The sequence below is a fragment of the Ictalurus furcatus genome, chromosome 27 (assembly GCF_023375685.1).
Source record: "Ictalurus furcatus strain D&B chromosome 27, Billie_1.0, whole genome shotgun sequence".
Lineage (NCBI taxonomy): Eukaryota > Metazoa > Chordata > Actinopteri > Siluriformes > Ictaluridae > Ictalurus > Ictalurus furcatus.
The window spans coordinates 9,897,811-9,919,880 of NC_071281.1; the positions used below are offsets into that span (position 1 = coordinate 9,897,811).

General features: G+C 39.6%; 2 protein-coding genes across 3 annotated transcripts; both read left to right on the forward strand.

The window, feature by feature from the left end:
- The first annotated feature begins 676 nt into the window (after nucleotides 1-676).
- On the forward strand, nucleotides 677-15,513 carry mfge8a (milk fat globule EGF and factor V/VIII domain containing a). Its single transcript, XM_053616883.1, has 10 exons — nucleotides 677-801; nucleotides 1,650-1,775; nucleotides 1,874-2,005; nucleotides 5,846-5,959; nucleotides 7,640-7,821; nucleotides 7,940-8,095; nucleotides 8,180-8,324; nucleotides 8,842-9,044; nucleotides 13,973-14,128; nucleotides 14,711-15,513. The coding sequence occupies exons 1-10, from the start codon at nucleotides 723-725 to the stop codon at nucleotides 14,852-14,854; spliced, it is 1,437 nt and encodes a 478-aa protein (XP_053472858.1). The 5' UTR covers nucleotides 677-722; the 3' UTR covers nucleotides 14,855-15,513.
- A 150-nt stretch (nucleotides 15,514-15,663) lies between these two features.
- On the forward strand, nucleotides 15,664-21,210 carry LOC128602821 (hyaluronan and proteoglycan link protein 3-like). Of its 2 annotated transcripts, XM_053616884.1 has the most exons (6): nucleotides 15,664-16,198; nucleotides 16,896-16,971; nucleotides 17,407-17,559; nucleotides 18,115-18,483; nucleotides 18,722-19,024; nucleotides 20,307-21,210. In XM_053616884.1, coding segments are annotated over exons 2-6 (1,110 nt in total). In that variant the 5' UTR covers nucleotides 15,664-16,198; nucleotides 16,896-16,970; the 3' UTR covers nucleotides 20,591-21,210. The 2 variants fall into 2 exon arrangements, with proteins under 2 accessions (XP_053472859.1, XP_053472860.1); XM_053616885.1 differs by lacking the exon at nucleotides 16,896-16,971.
- The last annotated feature ends 860 nt before the right edge of the window (nucleotides 21,211-22,070 follow it).

A 22,070-nucleotide genomic window follows, 5' to 3' on the forward strand; every position in this document is an offset into this window, starting at 1 on the left:
CTGCACATTCATGCAGTTATCTAATTAGCCAATTGTGTGGCAGCAGCACACACACAAAAAAATGCAAAAAAATATAAAAAATCATGCAGATACAGGACAAGTTCAGTTTATTCAGTTATTCAGTTAATAATCAAACGTCGCAATGAAGAAAAAATGTTATGTGATTTTGATTTTCCATGGATGTTGGTACCAGAAAGGCTGGTTTGAGTATCTCAGAAACTGCCAATCTCCTGGGAATTTCATGCACACAGTCTCTAGTGTTTACACAGAATGGTACAAAAAACAAAAAGCATTCTGTGTGCAGAAAGTCTGCAGGCTGAAACACCTTGTTGATGACAGAGATCAGAGGAGAATAACCAGACATGTATGAGTTGACAGGAAGTCTATAGTAACTCTAATAATCACTCTTTACAACAGTGGTGAACAGAAAAGCATCCCAGAATGCACAACACATCAATATAAGATAACTGCATGAATGTGCAGGCGTACAGGTGTTCCTAATAAAGTGGTCGGTGAGTGTAGATTTATTCTTTACTCCGATCCACAGATTTAATCCCAACTCCAGTCCACAGATTTAATCCCAACTCCAGTCCACAGAGTTAATCCCACCTCCAGTCCACAGAGTTAATCCTTACTCCAGTCCATATATTTGTTCCACACTTCTTGGCAAAATAAACCCTGGAGGGACGTCAGTGGAAAGAAACTGTCAGGGCTGAAACAATATGAGGCTGAGAAGTGTCCATCGCTCCTCTAGTTTTATCCTTTCAAGTCTCATTATTTGCTGTGTTTGGAGTGTCGATGGTAAGTCATTAGCTAGTCAGTATCAGTTTTTGATTGTGTTTTATGTCATGTATTTTGTGCTCTAGTTTTTATTCTCTGTTTTGCTGAATATTGCATTATTGGCTCATCAGACCATGAGGTAGCTAAATTAAATGTAGTATTTAAAGTGATTTAATATATTTACTTTTAATCTTTTTTCTGATATGATATTCCTTAAAATGTGATATATATATATATATATACATACATATATATATTTGTATATAATTACAAACATTGTTGCACTCCATTGTAATAATATTTCAGTTGCCATCGTGTGCTCTGTCATTTTATATATGTTTATGTTGTGTAACATATGTATGGCTTTCCTGTACTGTAACCTTATAAAGCTCAGATGGTATACACTTCTCCTTCCTACCAACTTCCCAGCATGTGTTGTGTAACTTGTCCATCTTTAGGTTTGGTTTTTATAGGCATAAAACTGAGTCTTGAAATTTGACACAAATTCTCTCGTATTCCCTAAAACAGCCAATTACCAGCATCACTACTGAAAGCTATCCACTTCCTTGCTTTTTTCAGTATTAAAGCATGAATACTCAGTAATAATTAATACATGATTGCTGCCTGTTGTTTACATCAGTGTTTACAGATACAGCAGCCCCATTGGACATGCTGCTCACAGCTTGGGCCCCTTTTTGTACTGTCCTCCTCTAATTGAACAGCTTGAAAAACTTTCCCCTCCTGTTCGCTTTTTATTCTCCCGCAAAACTTAACATTCAGGACCAGTCAATCCCTTCCGAAAACATGTCAAAAGAGTACTCAGCTCCTGCTTTAACTCCAAAATGAGTTCAATTCTCATGTCCTTGTAGGAGACTACTGTGAGGTGAACTGGTGCCACAATGGTGGGACATGTGTGACTGGCGTAGGAGAGGAACCTTTTGTCTGTATCTGTGCTGAAGGATTTGCAGGAGACACCTGTACTGCCAAAGAGAATGGTAATGGTCACGTCATGTTTATGTGATTAAATATATGTGATAACAGTATTTAATGAAATACGCAAGTTTTAGACACGTCCACAAATGTGTCCTGTCAGGTCCATGCAGCCCTAACCCATGTAAAAATGATGGCGAGTGTGAGGCGATTGCAAACTCCAGACGGGGAGACGTTTTTAATGGCTATGTTTGCAAATGCCAGTCTGGATTTGAGGGCGTCAACTGCCAAATCAGTGAGTATGCCATCTTATTATAATAAGCAGGTGTACTGACCAGGATGGCAGGAGTACATACAGTAGCACTAGTCATGTAATTTACAATTTGCCTTGCATTTGCCAAGTCAAGTTAAGCCAAGTTTATGTATACTTTACACAGTCAAGACATATGTACATTGAAATGCTTGTTGCGCAAGTAAAATGAGTCTGGTATGTATAGTCAGTAAACATGGCCATTTAAGGAGGAAACCTTTTTTGTCCAGTAGCCCTTCAGCAAATGTGAAATTATCTCATTTTAAAGATTATCTCACTTACCACTCATTTGCATCCTTCAACATTCTGAAGCTTGTGGTCAAAAAAGTGTACAAAGATATCATATGCTCCGTGGACTGGAACTACATAGTGCTCACATATATTCATATTTGAGACTTATTTAAGGATTTCCCCAAGGATTTTCCTATAGCAAATTGCATCAATAGGCACTCAAATCATTACTTATGTTGTTTGTGCTTTATTTATTATATTGGTGCTGAAGAAGTGTGTGTTAACATCACTTATAGTTCATCAACAATCAAATTGTGTCACAGTTCTGAAATCAGCAGTATTCTCTTGACACTCTTCTCCAAGCCGGCCACAGCAAGAGCATTTATGTTGTCATAGTATTTATTCCAGTTTGTGTTGTTCAGCGGCCAATCTGGAGCTATAATCATTGTAAAACAGACGCACCCAGGATGTAGAATGTACACTTGTGGTTAGAGAGCACTACGGGTAGTTTTTAAATAATAGGCGTTGGTATTATTTTCCAGTCTTGCCTTGTCTTTGTCTCAGTCTCGGCTTGTCTGGGCTCTGTTTTTCCCCCTTTATGATAGCTAAATGTGGAGTTCTCTGGTGTTCCAGCTGCTAAGGATCCCATGCTCTCACTGCCGTGGCCCAGGTTCGATTCCTGGGGAGGGATCTCCAGCCACTGGGTTATACTCAGTGCTGGTCCTAAGCCCGGAGAAAATGGGAGGGATTTTGGCGTGAAACCTGTGCCAAATCAAAATCTAAACGGACCCTACCATAGCGTGGGAATAACGCTAGGAAGGAGAAGATCTCTAAATGTGATTTTAAACATAGATTCAAATATTCCATAGACACTTCTGAAATAAAGTACAAAACATAGGAAATAAGCCCCCAATCTGGTGTGTATACTTAAGGAAAGTCCGGAATTTAATTAAAGTAGGACTGTCAGGCATTGTGGCATTTAAAAAAAACAACAACGTTTATTATAATTGCACTGTACATACAGTATATTCTGTATATTCATTTTTTAAATTATTATTCTAAAGTGTAGCAAGCAATGTAAATAGTTATTTTTAGATATTAAAATGATTAAAGTTTACAAATTATTAAATACTAATGATTACTAATTATTAAAATTATTACTAATTTTTTTTTTTTTAAATGTCATTAGCCATTGTATTGTAATAGAGCATTCACTGTATCAAATATCCCTATTAAATTCTACCCATATTTTAATATGTCTTTTGCTCTCCCCACTGCTGGCAGTGACAGAGCCTTAGCATTAGACAGGTCAGCTGCTATAGCGTCAGTGTAATTACTCAAGCTCTAATCAACTCTTAAGAGGTTTTTATAGTAGCATATCCCAGTCTGGGCTTTTGGCCATCCAGAAGGTTCCAGAACCTTTACTTTAAATATAATGGAGAGATTTAGTGAGTTCCTGGAAAACTTTGACAACATCCAGGAAAATCTTCTAAAGCAATACATAGTATTCAATATAAATAATACTTTTGATGTCCAGTAGTCTCCATCGTATAGACAGTTTTTTCTCTTCTTCAGAAACACCTCTGACCCAAATTAAGTGTTTGTCACTACGTGTTTGCGCACGTGGGAAGCTGATCTGGGCTTGAGCCCAAGCTGTTTTCAGGTCCCATCAATCCTCTTAGGAGTTTTTGGCACAGAGTGGTTGGTGCTGATGAGAAGCATAAAGGTAGATTAGGGTCTTTTGGTGTTTTGTTTTGGACTGCAGACTCTTAAGCCTATGATAAATACAGCCTGTCTTCTTCAGAGCACAACAGGCTTTTTTTTTTTTTTTTTGCTTATACTGGTTAGTTCCAGAGCATACTGCCACTTAGTGGTGACTACTGGAAATTACAGGAAAACAAACAATAGAAAAAATGTGAACTAGAGCATATTGTAAAACATTTTTAATCCGTTTATATTGAATCAAGTTTCTAGAAGGGAATGTATTTTGGCTACTTGAAAAAACACAGAATAATGACAGAAGTCCTGCTTTCTGGTCTGAGGTGCCAGGTAGTGTATATGCACATATTGTATTGTTGGAAGCTTACAAGGTTTTCTGGAGTTCCATAAAAAGCTGGTGGAATTCCATTTTAAATTGATATGCAAAGGTATAAAGGAGATAGGTCTTTAATATGTGTGTCATTTGAAGTGATAAACAAATTGCACAAATAAACCAAGCACTGTCGTAAGATAAAATGGAGATTTTGTTTACTGTCATTTTTTCTAATAGCAGCCTATAGCTTGCAAATTCACTCTAAAAAATAGATGTATTTATTCACTGACAAATAAGTATTCAGCATAATAAAACAGATTACACAGATTTGTTTTTTTATTTGAGCGGCGAATTATCTAGAGTAAGGATTCTTGGACATTTGGACAGTTGTATTAAATAATAAAATTATTTTAAAAAGTAATTAAAATGGCAAAGAAATTTACTTTAGAGCTTGTCCGAGCCCCTCTTTTTCTCCCAATTTGCTGCTTGTCTGCCTCAGTGCCTCCAGTGTGTGTGTGTGTGTGTGTGTGTGTGTGTGTGTGTGGGAGAACATCTCTTCCCATGCAGCTGAATGGCCTTATAAAGCCTCTTTTTTTTGTGTGAGGGGGAAAAAAATTGCAGTCTAAACTTTATGCATAATAAAGTAGATGCATTCATGTATACATTGAGTTCTTCATGCTCAGAATTAGGTAAGAATAGTCTTTAACATTGTTAGTCATGGAAACTTCACTTCCTCTACATTTCCAAATTAGGCTTCACTTCTCCATCAACAACTCCTGATGATGTAAAATATACCAAAAGGCAATTTTCTCCATGTAGGGATCTACGTGTCATTGATTTTTATAGTTTAGCCTTACCTTGGGCCAAGTGAAACACAGAATGTCATCTTCTTAATTCTGTTTAAAGCACACTTTTAATAGGTTTTATCTGGTATCTCTACTCCAATCATGCCTTCTGCAGATGTTGCATTGCCAGTGATTGCCCCAGGTTTTATCTGAGGTCATGACCTTGCGCTGTGCATTCCCAGACTTTCCTCTGTTCGTGACCACATTCCTACAGTGGTGCCTGTTTAAAAACAGTCATTAAATATATGACCACCTGTTATAAAGTGTAAAGAGAAAAGATTTGCGAGCCCAAATTCTCATTAGATTCAGGAACCTGGTGAATGTTTGCCTTTCTCAAGCATACAGCACTACAGCCCATTGTAAGCTTTCTAGATGTTTCGTGTACAGTAGAGATTGTCCATCTGAACCAGATAGTACACTGTCCCAGGAGATCATAAACTCATTTACAGGAAGGTGGGGCACCTGCATCCATCTGCAAAAGCACACAGTGTCTGCTTTGCACCGCTCTCACTCATCGCTTACTCACCGTATATATATAGTCGTACCCATAGCTGACCTGATTAAATAACCCTAGAGAGAAGTTTAAAAGTGGGTAACTCAGAGAATGCACTATCACATAACTCATGCAGTTATTTTGTGTGAACAAAATCTTTGCCTTACAGAATACTGCCTTACAAGCTACTTTTAAATGAAATAAGATAACTCACAATTTTACAGATGTGAATGACTGTGATAACCAGCCTTGTAAGAATGGAGGCGTATGTCGTGACCTGGATGGAGACTACACGTGCCAGTGCCCTTCTCCCTATGTAGGGAAGCAATGCCAGCTAAGTAAGCATAGTACTGATCAGTATTCGAATAATGATGCTCATGGATGTACCATAGATTGCATTTTCCCTATATTTATCTTGTATTTTATTAGGTGTAAAAAGTTCCACATGAATAATTTCCCTGAATGTTTCTTTAATGTCACAAAAATAAAATTTGTGTCATGCTCCATAAACATGCAATTTGTTGCTTCACAATGTTACTAGAACATTTCTCACACAATGGTCCCTGGTAGTTAATGACCAGCATTATTAAAAGTTATTGTTCCAATAGCTAAAAATGTATTATTATTATTATTATTATTATTATTAGTAGTAGTAGTAGTAGTAGATGTAGTTGTATTTGTAAAGGAGTCAGATAGTTATACAGCATCTTTAGTTTATTTTCGAAGACTATACAACACCCAAAGCATTGCTTTATACTATATACAGTCTCCTCCAAAAGTATTGGAACAGCAAAGCCAATTCTATTTTTTTTCACTGTATATTGAAGACATTTGGGTTTGAGATCAAAAGCTTATTATGAGAAGACAGATCAGAATTTTTTGCTTCCATTTCCTCATATTTACATCTAGATATCTTAACCAACTTAGAACCTGGCACCGTTTGTTTGAACCCACCTATTTTTATGTGATCAAAAATATTGGAACAGGTGACTGATAGGAGTTTCTTACTGCCAAGGTGTGCCCTGTTAAATTGATTAAAGAATTAACAGCGCTGAATGTATACTCTTGGTTTGAGCCCTAGTTTTAGCCTGTGAAGACTGCATTTGTTGTTAAAAAGGTTAAACCAACATGAAGGCCAGAGAGCTGTCTGTGGGAGAAAAGCAAGAGATTTTGAAGCAGAGAAAATAGGGAAAATCTAACAGAGCCATTGCACAAGTTTTGGGCATAGCCAGTACAACAATTTGGCATGTCCTGAAAAAGAAAGAAACCACTGGTGTACTAACATCCAGACATGGAACAGGTCGGCCAAGGAAAACAACAGCATGACAGAAACACAGTGAGAGCTGTGAAGAAGTCAGTGACATCACCAGCAACCTTCACAGGACAAGGGTGAAGGTATCACAATCCATCATTCAAAGAAGACTTCAAGTGTAGAAACATAAAGGCCATACCACAAGATGCAAACCACTCATGTGCAGTAAGACTCAGAAGGCCAGATTTGCAAAGAAATACAGAGATGAGCCACAAAAGTTCTGGACCCAAAATTAACCTCTACCAAAGTGATGGAAAGGCCAAATTGGTGAGAAAGAATGGATCTGCTCATGATGCAAAACATAGAAAACCTAGCCTGTAAAAGCAACACAAAAGAAAAATGCAACAGTTTGGTCATGTCATTGATGCAGTTATTGTAACCAAGGGATATGCAAACAAATATTAAATGTTATTTACTTTAATTTACTTAAAGACTATCTGTTCCTATACTTTTTCTCACCTACAAATTGGGTGGTCTGCCACTAAAGGTGGCATGTTTTAAGATGTTTAACACATCTAGATGTAATTATCAGGAAATGAAAGCTGAAATTCGGATCTATAACCTCATATTTATCTTTTAATCTCAAACTCAAATGTCTTCAATGTATAGCGAAAACAATAGAAATGGCCTTGCTGTTCCAAAACTTTCAGAAGGGACTGTATCACAGTATAGATGTGGAGCTAATCTGTCTCAATTCCTGTGGCAGGCTGTATCTCTTTGTTAGGAATGGAGGAAGGGGGAATAGTCGAGTCCCAGATCTCTGCCTCCTCTGTGCACTTTGGCATACTTGGATTGCAGCGCTGGGGACCTGAACTTGCCCGCCTCAACAACCAGGGTTTCGTCAACGCTTGGAGTTCAGACCCCAATGACAAGAACCCTTGGCTTGAGGTTGTTAGAAATATCACTGGGACAATCTGTGGTCTCGCATAATAATTTACGCTACTTATCCAAAAACTGAATGCATTTTAGATAGGATTTGTTTTCTTAACCATGACTGTTCTTTCAGATCGATCTACAGAAGAAGATGCGTCTCACTGGCATCATCACACAAGGAGCCAGTCGCATGGGCACATCCGAGTTTATCAAGTCCTTCAAGGTTGCATCCAGCTTTGATGGCAAAATGTACATGATGTACAGAACTTCTGGCCAGAGGAAAGACAAGGTGAGTAGCATAGATAATGCATTACTCTTTCTATTTTTTTCTGTGGTTTAGTTTGGTATTTACATCTGTCTTACATTCCTGCAGGTGTTTATTGGGAACACCGATAATGAAAGCACCAAGACAAACCTGTTTGACCCCCCAATTGTGGCTCAGTACATTCGCATCGTCCCTGTGGTGTGCCGCACAGCATGTACTCTGCGGCTGGAGCTGGTTGGCTGTGAACTCAATGGTAATTCAGATGACTGATTAAAAAAATCATGTTTTCTTTGAGCAGAATGACTGCAATATATGCCACTCACTTTTACTAGCATCTAGAATTTTTAAAAGACAGTTTAAGAGTCATGTTATAGCCTCCAATTTTTTTTTTTAAATGCATGATGCAAAAGCCTGGACTAAAAACTCACTTGCTAAATAGATTAAATGTCATATACACGTGTATGTGGTGTGTGTGTGTGTGTGTGTGTGTGTGTTTTACTTTGCTTCATTTATTATTTATTATTACATTTATTTATTTTATTATCTTTCAGTGTTTTCTTTGTATTTCATGCCCTATATTCAATGTTTTGTTACTTTATACATACTATTTTTTTCTATTCTCATATTTATCTCTATCCATTACTTCTTACTCCCAGGCTTTAGCTGAAATTGATCTCTCCCTTTCATGTGCTATTTCATTACTGTGTTATTCTTTGCATTTTGCCAGCATATTTATCATTGTCCCTCCTCTTTCATCTTTCTGGTTACAGTCTACTCCAGTGCTGTAGGCTGCACTGAGTCCCTGGGTATGAAGTCTCGTCTTATCTCAGACAACCAGCTGTCGGCATCCAGCGCTTTCCGCACCTGGGGCATAGATGCGTTTACATGGCTTCCACACTATGCTCGCCTGGACAAGCAGGGCAAAACCAACGCCTGGTCCCCAGCCAGCAACAACCGCACTGAGTGGCTTCAGGTGACTAGTGCTACTTTTAAGCCTTTAAGTTCACATTAAAAAGGCAAAACAAAACAATTGTATTGCTGTATTGCAAATCTAATGGCCTTGGTCATTTATTTATTTATTTAATCATATATTGCTGGATTCACCTGTTAAACTCAACCAGGTCAAGACATCTCTCACATTACTCACTCCTCCTAACACACGTTCCTGTTAGTTTCATAGTGGTTACCTAGTTCCATCGTAGTTTTGCCCCATTATATATGCATTTATGAGCTGGTCCCTCCTAAAGCCCAAATACAGGGTGGCGATCACCATAGTTGTCACGTACCGTGGAGAATACGGAAGCAGATGCAGGCAGCAGATGCAGGCAGTATAATCTAGAGGAGTAAACAAAGTTCGTAGTCGAGAAACAAGCAGGGGTCAGGCGATCATGCAAACAAAACAAACAGGGCAAGGCAGAAATCGAGGTCGGGAACGTAAACAATGGTCAACGTCACTTTGCAATAAACATGGTAGAAGGCTTGGATAACGACAGAGAAACTAGTCAGCTGAACGTTTACTTCACAAAGTATGTCTGCATCCAAAGTCTCTTAAAAGCTGTGGTGAGAGGGCGAAGTGATTGGCTGCAGGTGTGTGTGATCAGAACTCCGGGGAAGGTGAGCGCATGTGTGTGTGGGAAGTGTAGTCCTCAGCGGCCATGTTAGAATTGTGTGTTGCTTCTTGGGAAACCGAGTCATAGCTGGGCTGAGATATGACAGAAACCCCCCCCCCCCCCCCCAAAGGGCTCACTCCGGGAGCAGAGTTCTCTTTCTGGGTCTCCCCTGTGGACCTGGAAGTTCAGGGTGAGCTGCATGGAAGTCCTTGCTGAGCTGTGGGTCCAGCATGTCTTGTGTCGGAATCCAGCATTGTTCTTCTGGTCCGTAGCCCTCCCACTCAACTAAATATTCCAGCTTACTTCTCCTGCGCCTAGAGTTGAGGATATTCTTGATCAGGTATGCAGGTTGCCCATTGATCTCCAGTGGTATAAGAGGGGTTTCGGAGGGCACCTCCGTGGCTAGAGGTCCTGTGATGACGGGCTTAAGAGACGTTGAAGGAGGGGGCTATGCGGCTGTGTCAAGGTAATTCCAGATGGTAGGTAACCTCACTGATTTGTTTGAGGATCTTGAATGGCCCCATGTATCTTGGGGTGAGTTTTTTGCAGCCATGTGGTTGTCTCAAGTCCCTTGTGGATAACCAAACCCTATCGCCGGGCTGGTAATGTGGATGCTCACTGTGGCGGTGATTAGCTCTACATTTGTATGTGTGTGCCATCTGTCTCAGGCACTGGTGTGTGTTGGACCAAACTTGTTCGCTCCTCTGGAACCACTGATCCACTGCTGGTGATTCCGTGGGAGTCGCATTCCAAGGAAACAGTGGGGGCTGGTAGCCTAGTACGCACTGAAATGGAGTGAGACCCGTGGCTGAGTGTCATAGTGAATTTTGAGCATATTCGGCCCACGGAAGGAATCTGCTCCAATCCTCGGGGTTAGAGGCACAGAATGTCCTAAGGAACTGGCCTAGTTCCTGTTTGACTCGTTCCACTTGGCCGTTAGCTTGTGGATGATAACCAGATGTGAGATTGACTGTGATCCCCATTTTTTCCATAAAACTGGACCATACCCTGGATGTGAATTGAGGTCCTCGATCACAGACTATTTCCTCCGGGATGCCGAAGTACCTGAATACATGCTGAAATAGTAATTCGGCTGTCATGAATGCGGTGGGCAGGGCGTGTAGTGGAACGAACCTTACTGACTTTGAAAAGCGGTCCACCGTTACCAGAATGGTTGTGTTACCTTGGGACTTGGGTAGATCTGTAACAAAGTCAATAGATATATGTGACCATGGGTGTTCTGGTACGGGTAGGGGTTGGAGCTTGCCGTGTCTGTGGTACCTTACTCTGTGCACACGATGAACATGACACCACCACTCTGTGTATCTCCCTCTCCATATTAGGCCACCAGTACTTCTCCCGTAACAGATGGTAGGTGCGTTGTGCCCCTGGGTGACCTGTGCCAACCACCGTGTGGGCCCAGATGACGAGTTCCTGTCGGTGCCATTCAGGCACGAATCGTCTTCCCAAGGGGCATGTTTCTGGAACTTGTGACTGGGGAATTTTCTCTAGTGCTTGATCCAGCTCCTACTCTAGGGCACTGATAATACATGAGGGGGTATGATGTACTCCTTGTGGTTCCTCTGAACCTTGGTGTTTTCCAGACGAGACAGGGCGTCAGCCTTAGTGTTCTTGGATCCGGGTCGGTATGACAGGGTGAACTGGAACCTGGCGAAAAACAGTGACCATTGGGTTTTTGTGATCAGTGAATATGACGAAAGGGTGTTCGCTGCAGCCAGTGTCGCCATTCTTCCAGGGCTAGCTTAACAGCCAAGAGTTCTCTATTGCCCACATCGTAGTTTCTTTCGGCAGGTGATAGTTTTCGTGAAAAGAATGCCACCGGATGGAGTTTGGGCCTCTCTCCGAAACGCTGTGAGAGAACAGCTCCTACACCTGTCTCTGATACGTCGACCTCCACCACGAATGGTTTGGATGGGTGTGGGTGCTTGATAATGGGAGCGGTTGTGAAGGCCTTCTTGAGCTGATCAAGTGCTGCTTGGGCAGCTGGGTTCCGTGGCAGGCGTTTGGGCTTGATTGCAGATTGAAATGCACTCTGGGTTAAAGGACCCAAACTCAACCCTGGCTGAGGTAGCTTAGCCGCGCCGTTGTCTCCTACGTCACAGCTTTGCTTGAGAGGGCATTGTCGTATGAAGTGCTTCTCCTCACCGCAGTAGAAGCAACGAAGCTCGTGACGCCGTCTCTCTCTCTCCTCTGTGTCAACCCATGCCCGACCCAGCTGCATGGGTTCAGCGGGGAGACTTTGCACCGCAACATCTGCCTCGCTGCGTACTGGGCGGCGGCTCTGTAGCAGGCGGTCTAGGCGAAGAGCCAGGCTAAGTGAGTCAAGAGTTTGCTGATCATCGCGACATGCCAGTTCTGTCACTATCTCCGTATTCAGTCCCTGGCGAAACATAGTCTTGAGGGCGGGTTGGTTCCATCCTCTCCTGGCCGCGACAGTACAAAACTCTAAAGCATAATCCGCAATGCAGCGTGTCCCTTGCTTCAGGGTCAGTAATTCCTCCCCAGTCTCCCTGTTGTCTGGAGAGTGATCAAAGATGATCTGAAATCGCTCCGTCAGTTGATCCATGGTAGTGATGGTGCTGTCTCCCTGCTGTGGCCGGTCATATTTCTCCAGGGCCGGTATAGAAGGAAAATGTGCAGTCGTCGGTGTAGCGACCGGCGTGGCTTGAGCTAGCCTAGCTACCTGCTCAGTCAGGTTTGCTAGCTGTTGTCTCTGGTTGCTAATAATCCGACCATGGCCTTCAACGGCTTGATGCCACCGCGGATACCCCGCTGCTTCCATTTGGAGGCGAAGTAATCTGTCACGTACCATGGGGAATACGGAAGCAGGTGCGGGTGGCAGATTCAGGCAGTATAATCCAAAGGAGTAAACAAAGTTTGTAGTCGAGAAACAGGCAGGGGTCAGGCGATCATGCAAACAAAACAAACAGGGCAAGGCAGAAATCGAGGTCGGGTTTACAGCATGTAACATTATCATCAAGAGATTCCAAGTGTGGATTTATTAGATCTGGGTTCAGCAACTGTAGTGTCAAAGTCACTTTGCAATAAACACGGTCGAAGGCTTGGATAACGACAGAGAAACTAGTCAGCTGAACGTTTACTTTGCAAAGTATGTCTGCATCCAAAGTCTCTTAAAAGCTGTGGTGAGAGGGTGAAGTGATTGGCTGCAGGTGTGTGCGATCAGAACTCCGGGGAAGGTGAGTGCATGCGTGTGAGGGAAGTGTAGTCCTCAGCGGCCATGTGAGAAGTGGGTGCTGCTTCTTGGGAAACCGAGTCATGGCTGGGCTGAGATATGAGAATAGTGAAGGAGCTAAGAGTTTCTCATGTTCTGCACATGTCCATGTGCATTTTGTGACCAGGAATGAGTGAGTGAACTACCTCTTCAGATTTATCCAGACAGAAATAGCTTACTAATAAAATAGTTAGAATAGATCTTTTATATTCATTGACCGAATTAATATTTCTGCATTAATATACAGTTTTTGGCAGATATTGAAAAATATGCAACCCAAACTAAAAGTAGTTATGTAGTGCCTGATTGCCTAAACCTATCCATGTTGTTTTTACCATACTCTGGCCTTAGTGTCAAAGTTTTTAAAAGCTTTCATTCATTCATTCATTCATTCGTTCATTTATTCATCTTCAGTCACCGTGTTATCCTGGTCAGGGTCATGATGAACCATGGTGGAGTCTATCCCAGGAACACTGAGCATAAGGCAGGAATAAACCCTGCATGGAATGTTAGTCCATCGCAAGACAAAATTAGCATAAATATTCACACACTCATTCACACCTATGGGCAATGTAGCATAGTTAATCCACCTCCATGCATGTTTTTTGAGGTGAGCAGAAACACAAGCTCAGGAACTAACAGGGACCCTGGAGCTGTAAGATGCCAAACCTACCCACTGTGTCACCGTGCCGCCCTTCAAAATGTGCAGTAGATATGTTTCATAAAAATAAATATTGATCGTATACAATACATATACAACGCATATGCTATATTGCAACAGCTGTATGTTAATTAGGTTCATTTGCATATCCATTTTTTTTGTTTAGTACAATTGTTTGCTTTGAGGTCTGTAAAAAGTGTATCTCTTAGTAAGTCTGCCCCATAAGTGTTAGAATTGTTGCACAAAGTATATTAGTGCAGTGTGTATTTTGTAATTTTATCATTCCTTTTACATTGGCCTTTATTTACAGACATTATATCATGGGTCCACTGCTGTTTATCAAGGCCTTGCCATCTTTTGTGTTCTGTCTTCATTAGCTGGACTTGGAGAAGCCTAAAAGAATCACAGGCATCATCACTCAGGGAGCAAAAGACTTTGGCGTTGTGCAGTTTGTGTCTGCCTTTAAGATTGCATTCAGTGATGATGGTCAGTCATGGAGCATTGTAAAAGATGCAAGCAGCAGAGCAGATAAGGTTAGTGAATGTTCTCTTTCTTTTGTTTCTCTTCTTATGTTTCATAGACAACAGCACTGATGCCAAATTGTCAAATCTGGGTTACTGATCAGAAGGTCGGGGGTTCAGTCCATAGCACTGCCAGGCCTTGGGTTATTGATTGGAAGGTCAGGGGTTCAAGCCCCAGCAGTCCAAAGCTGCCACTGTGGGGCCTTGGAGCAAGGCTCTTAACCCTCTCTGCTCCAGGGCGCCGTATCATGGGTGACCCTGTGCTCTGACCCCAACCTCCTAACATGCTGGGATATGCGAAGAGAAAAGAATTTCACTGTGCTGTAATGTGCATATGACCAATAACGACTCATTATTATTATCATGATCATTTCTGAAGACTGAAGAGCATTGTATACTTTGTGGCTACAAGGAAAAGTTTATGTCTTATTGTTCTTGTTATGAGAAGCATTAATACTGCTGCTCTCTGTGTATTAATATCACTCATTGTTATGCTTCCTGTGCCAAAGAAAGCGGTTTGATCATCACAAATCTAGGTATAAAACCGAAACTTCTTATGTAACATGACTCACCCAGGTTTCTTTTCTGCTTCAGATTTTCCAAGGCAACATTGACAACAATACACACAAAAAGAACTTGTTTGAGCCACCTTTCCTTGCCCGATTCGTGCGCTTCCTGCCTTGGGAGTGGCATGAACGCATCACTTTAAGGATGGAGCTGCTGGGCTGTGAGGCTTAGAAATCATGAAGAGGATCATGGCATGTTTCGTCCAGCACCTGGTTGTGTATTATCATCTTAGATATAAGCAGTCACTGTGTGTTAATGGTTTGGCTGAGAATATAGAATAAATTGTACTGACTGGATTGTCTGGCTGATTTAGAATGATAGAATCTTGTAATTCGTCTTGGTATCTGTTGCTAATATGCCTAGATTAATACTGGCACTTTTGTTTGTCATTTTTATATTGTACGATTCTGAAATTTTAGAGATATTAATGCATTCATATAGTACATGAATGCATTAACCAGTCCTCCAAGCATTCTAGTCCCCAGTAATCAGCCTGATGTCCATATTACTTTTTAGCTTACTCTGATTTTGGTCAAAGACTATAGAGTATGTAGTCAGGGATTGTGCAATAAATTAATAGAAAGCATAAAATCTAAAATATAATGGAGTATGGTCTAGAAATTGAGGCAAATCAATATGAATATAATTAAATTTGTTGGTAAATATGAACGTGTCCCACTACTATTTCACTGATATGATTCTGCATGCATTTTTAAGTAAAATTTCTGATTTCTAATCTACATTTTGCTTTGTATATTTGTATTTACAGTTTCAACAACCAAATTTATACAGAAGTGTAGAAAGTTCTCTTTTTTTTTTTTTTTTTTTTTTTTTTATAAAATACACTGTATGTTTCTCATTAACAGCCATTCTTAATAAATGCTTAAGGATTGTTTCTTCTCTTTGTGTGATTTATATAAAGCACTTTCAAAGCACAATTAAGCAATAAATGGCAAAAACCAGTCTTTAAATAGTATAAAGTATGAGTTACTCCATCTTCGTGCATTCCTAAATCCCCAATTAGAGTGCTACAGAATCTTGCCTTTTACAGACTTCCAAGAACCCCATTTCTTTGTTTGCATCACCTCGTAGAAACAATGTCATGCTACAACTAGCAAATGCAAGAGATTATATTAACATTTACAGCCGAGGCCTTTGCGGTCTAAACTTTACTACACAAATTACAGGCTCCTCCTCAGCTCCCTGCACCCGATCAGCATTCCTACCCTGGAGCAAAGCCTTTCATCTGATCCTGTGAGTGTATACAAACTGCCTTCTAAACCCATGTAATGGCTCTCTGTGTGTGAGGACAGACAGGGGGAATCTAGATGAGCTCTGAAACAGACAGCTGACGAATCAACAAAGCCTCTTTTTTTTTTTTTTCTGGAGTTTTAGATTGGTATCTGCCCAGGTGTGTGCAGTCTGTGCTTTTAGATACTGGTGGTGAGACACAGCTCTTTATGTCTTGAGACCTTGCAGTTTTTAAGTCTTGTAATTACAAAAAGATACAAAGAGGTAAGATTCAATTAAAAAAAATTTATTTGTGTGATTTTTTTCTTTATTTAGATTTTTTTATGGTAACACTTGACCTACACCAGCTACATGATACTGCAATTCTGCAAAGCTTTTATTATCTTCTTGGCACTGTCTTACCCTGTTATTAGATTTGTGGACACTTTGTGGCAAGCAAGATGTCTCTCTTCTTTCAGTACTCTATGACAGTTGTTTCCTGATGAGCTCATCTGTTATGGTTCAGGCTGTAGTGATAAATGAACTATAACAAGGAACTCATCAACAGAAAGGAGGGAAAAAATTGTCAGCAGAAATGAGAGCCAAAAATCCTTAGATTGGGGGAACAAGAAAACAATTCCTCATCTAACTTTCTAATGGGTTTTACATTTACAAGTAGTATTATAATTCATTGTGTCTGGGTAAATACTGTAATTAAATCTGCTAGTTTACCATGGATTAATGTTTTTGAATTTGTAATATAGTAAGGATGAAATGTTTGTGACCCGCAGTGTTATTATATTATAAAATCTAATTAAATGTAGTAATCAAAGTCAATTTCCTGTTGCTGTGAAGATTCTCTCTATAGTCTGATGTATCTGAATATATTAAAGCCAGAGGATCCTCCTCTAACGTAGCTTTAAATGACCTCTTGTCCTATGTCTCATCTTTCATATGTCTTCTTTCCATCCTCTCGGCTCAGCGTCACCTTAGGATTAGTAAATCTCTGCTTAAAGCCAGATACAGGAACTCAGGAAAGTACAATTAAAGATCACAGAGTGAGTAAACATGGATCATGTTATAGATGCCTGTAGAGTCCGTTAAAACAGTTTAATATTGTTGGTATGTGTCTGTAACATCTGTAATGTTTTATTGTAGTTCCTTAAGAAATTAGCTTTATTGCGATATGTATGATAGAGAAACAGTATTAAGACATTCTACAGTGTCATGTGATAGCTTCATTAATGAGTTATGATACTTTTATCCAAGTATGCTAAAAACTGCACAAATAAGTTGCATAGTCTGTCATATTACTTCATAACTTTGCAACTTGTTACTGTAAAGTTGTCAGCTTTTCCCAGTAAGATACTATGGCAGTAAAGAGTGTGAAATGTTTTTCTTTGCTTTGCTTGCTATTGTCTGTCTTTGGTTGCCTTGCTGAGAAAAGCCAGTTCTTTTTCATTGCCTAAATAGTTTTGCTATCACTGTTATAGTGGGAGGATTTCCAAGAGGGCTGTTCCAAATGGCAAAAGTACACACTCTACTGGTCTTTACCCTGCAAGTACTCTACTCTTGCCATGCAGACTCCACTTTTTCCAGTGGCTTCTTCTACCAAGACATCTTGAATGGAAGCGGGAATGGAGAAAGTATGTTTACAGGAGTGCCTGTTGAAAAACAATATTTTTACTCATAGTGGTAATTTTACCAAAGCAGTTACTACATTTATGACCGTAAAGAAAATATTTTCTACTTTTTAAACAAACAATTGCTTAGACATAGAGTTGCTTGTATGTCACTTTTAGATTATTTTACGTAATAAAATACAGTATTTTGGACAAGTTTTCAAATGAGGAGGCCAAAGTTTTTCCACATTTATATATATATATATATATATATATATATATATATATATATATATATATATATATATATATATATGTGTGTGTGTGTGTGTGTGTGTGTGTGTGTGTGTGTGTGTGTGTGTGTGTGGTAGCCTGTAAAAACCCTTCGCATGTTAACATTTGGACATTTTCTACAATATGCTATATATAAAATTGTATTTAGAGATTCCTCTGTGACTGCAAGTTTAGTTGTCAAAGTATGTTATAGTCAGAATAAAATCTATTTTGGTCAAAACTAGATTTTTCATCTTTTGGGCTTTTTGTCCTGTTCTAATCCCTAATTATTTTCTTTGGGTATAGTTCATTTCAATGGCATAAAACTGCGAATTGAAGCTCAGCCACACTCTGTGTTTGCTGTGAGGGGCAGTAATGTCACCCTGCCCTGCCAGTTCTGGTACGAGCCTCCATTAATCAGCCCTCGGAGGGTGAGGGTCAAATGGTCCTTGTTACTACACTCCGGGGACGAAGCGTCCAATGTGCTTGTGTCTATTGGTCACCGTGAACGAAGCTTCGGAGCATTTAAAGATCGAGTGCATCTTCAGAAGGATGTCCAAGGAGACATTTCACTCATTATCACCAATGTGAGCCTGCAGGACAGTGGACAGTATCGCTGTGAGGTTATTGACGGGTTGGAGGATGAGAGTGCAACAGTGAATTTAGGGTTCAGAGGTGGGAGTTAAGCTTCTCAAATACAAGCTTTATCATTTTTCTTACAAATACAAACCTTAAAACTTCATTAGATTATGTGGCCTGTTAAGAAGATTTTCAGTTATATGAGAGAGATATTTGACATGTCTAGTAGTAGTAAGTCAAGACATTTCTCCCACTGTGTAAGGTCCTTCAGTTCTTTTGCTTCTATGTGTAACCCTGCGACATGCTGATCATAGATTAGGTCCATATGTTTCAGGAGTGGTGTTTCCCTACCAGCCTCATCATGGCCGCTACAACCTAGCCTTCAAGGAAGCCCAAAAAGCCTGTAATGACCAAGATGCTGCTGTCGCCACATTCGATCAGCTCTTCGCTGCATGGCAGGGAGGGCTGGACTGGTGTAATGCTGGCTGGCTGGCAGATGGCACAGTGCAGTACCCCATTGTCCAGCCTCGACAGCCTTGCGGAGGCCTTGATCTGGCTCCTGGGTTACGCAGCTATGGAGCCAGGCATAAACATAGAAACCGCTATGATGTCTTCTGTTTTACCTCCACTGTTATGGGTAAGACTTAATTTTGCCTCTTTAGAGGTAAATTTTAGAACTATGAGAAATACTTTACTGTTGAGTTTTGTATTGAAAGTTGGTATGGTCTTCTTCCAGTTGCGATTGCGCAATTATTTATGTGACATCAAACATCAAAGTATCTTCCATGTCTAAAATAAACACATGAATAATGATATAAATGATATAAAATGTAGAATCACTGCTAACTTCCACTTGGAAATTAATTTCCAGTTGGGCTAAAGTTTGGTATCATATACTATAATTAAACCAAAAAACCTAGCTGTCATTAGTCAAATATTTTACTGTGTGAAATAGCTTTCTAGATATCCTGGCTACTGGTAGATAAAATATAATCTATAGTGTAAAGTTAGCTAGCTTGCTAACTCTTGGTTTTAATTACATGACACTTACCTTTAACCTAGGTTGTTAGCAAGCTTGTCTAGCTACTAAAGTCTTCCCCTGAAGAGATAATATTATCTAAGCTACCTATTTAACTGACAATATTAGCTTAGCACTGTGTTGAGGTTGCTGGTTACTGTTGCGCACAGACACTTCCTTTTTTCCTTGTTTAATATTGCAGATAGCCAAGGGGCCAGTGCTATTTTCACTCTGTTAACAAATTCTGACTTCAACCACACTCAACAGTTAGATAAGAAATTCTGACACCCAAAAGCAATAATGGTCTCTCTCAGTAGAGATCATTCTATTATTCCTAATACTTCATAATTGATTCTTGATGTTCCATAACAACAGTATATCTTTGCTTCTATGTGAAAATAGAAAAATATACCTGCACTCAGTATGCCACCTGGCTCAAGGTTAATTATATACTAGTTAGTCTAATGCTAGCTTCCATGATAGAAAGCATGGTTGCATGATATTATATCAATATATATTGTGTACTAATGTTATTTAGTGCTTGGTTTAAATTACATGACACTTAGTCTGACTTTAGCTAGCTTGTTAGAAAATGTGGCCAGGCAGATTTGAGTAGCTGTTGTTGAGGAGGTTATCATTAGATAAGTTAACAATTTATCTGGGGAGATTAGTATAGTGCTGTATTTAGTTAGATAGTTAGCTTACAGATAAGTGTTGCAGATAGCCGTGGAGCCAAAGCTATTTTTATTCTGTGATAACAAATTCTGACAACTTAAGTAAAAGTAGTAAGTTGTTTCTCACTATATAATTACATTAAATGCTAAATGGTTCTGTACTATATTTATGCACTTCTGATGGCCGTAATGAACTTGATTTGGTGTATTGTTCTATTCTCCTCCAGGACAAGTGTACTTCTTGCAGCATCCTCAGAAGTTCAACTTTACCATGGCAGTCCAGGCCTGTATTGACGATGGTGCCCAGATTGCCAAAGTTGGTCAGTTGTTTGCAGCATGGAAGTTTTCAGAGCTGGACCAATGTGATGCAGGATGGCTAGCAGATGGAAGCCTTCGTTACCCAATCAGCAACCCTCGCCCAAACTGTGGCCCTCTGAAGTCAGGGGTCCGTAGCTTTGGCTTCCCTTTGCCATACCACAGACACGGTGTATACTGCTATAGATCTAGGTAAAGGATCTTTGAGACTTAGTGCCTGTTGAATGTGAAATAAGAGGTACAACAGCCTTCTATCTAACTGTATGTTTGGACTTTTCTAAGAACTTGAATGAGAAGAGATGGAAGGACAAATCTGATTGACAATTTAACCTTACACATTGTCCAGATATAATTGAGATTCTGCCTCAGATTGATTTGAATAGCTTAGGTCAATAGGAGAAATATTAATTATGTACAAGTACCTAGTTCATAATTTCAGTGACAAATTATTACAACAAGAGCATATGGACACGGTGTTTTCCCAATTAAATCCCATCTGATTAAACTAATTTTAGCTGCAGAAAGATCAGACATTTAGGCCAGTAACCCCCTACTTTTACTAATACATTAATTAATATTAATTACTAATGCACTAATAAATTTTGCATTATTCATGAAACAATATTTACCTTACTAACTTCACAAAAATATCAAGGCACACTAGTACTAATACAAAAACCAAATTGTTCCCTGAAAATTATTTTTAATTTCCAATTTATAAAAAGACAAAGCTGCTTAGATTGATCCAGCATAAGTTTCTTATCATTAGTCACAGTAATGGTTATGTGTTTTCAGTTATATCAGGTAAATATTTCTGTCAAGCTCTTTTCTCATTATTATTATTATTATTATTATTATTATTATTATTATTATTATTATCATCATCGCCATTTTAGTGGAGCTTCTGAACCCTGAAGCACTTTCTGAAGTAAAAAAAATGGATAATGTGATTATTGTCTTGTAGATATTTATATTATCAACTATTTAATCATACCTTGCTTTTATGAACTACCTTTCTAGATTCAGTAATTTTTAAGAAATAGGAAAGATGTAACTTTTTTGTGATTTTTTTTTTTTTTTAATATTATGTTCAATATGAATACAAAAGGTGGTGGTTTCATTTAATGCAAAAATATGCCATTTTAGTGAAAAATATATAGCAATTGCACATCAAAATGACCACATAATGTATTTTTCTACCAGCAGTGTATTTCTCTATCATTAACTACTCAGCCTGCACTGATCAAGGATCAGTTCTACAACCTAATGAATCCTGTTAGATTACTAAAGAGAACCCAACGGTATAATCACACTTGAGACGCTTGATAAATGAGTTACTGCCTTACAAATTTCCACTTCAGCTCTGAAACTGAACCTGTCCTACCAGTAGGGGTCTCAGTGTGTGAGTGTACCCTGTGGACGTGGAGGAGCTCTAGGTAAGAGAGGAGAAAGGGCCGTGTGCATAAGAGGAGCCCTAAAAGAGCCCATTCAGTCAAAGGCTACCCTACACTCCACCCTACTGAGCACACTGCAATGCTTGTAATTTTACAACTCTTGTAATTTCAAGGGTACTTATTGCTCTATTCCAAGCCCAGCTGCATTTTTAGACTGGGCTGGACAAGGTGAAAACACTTTCCATCACCTGTGAACTGTCAATAATGTCTCAGAGTAAAAGT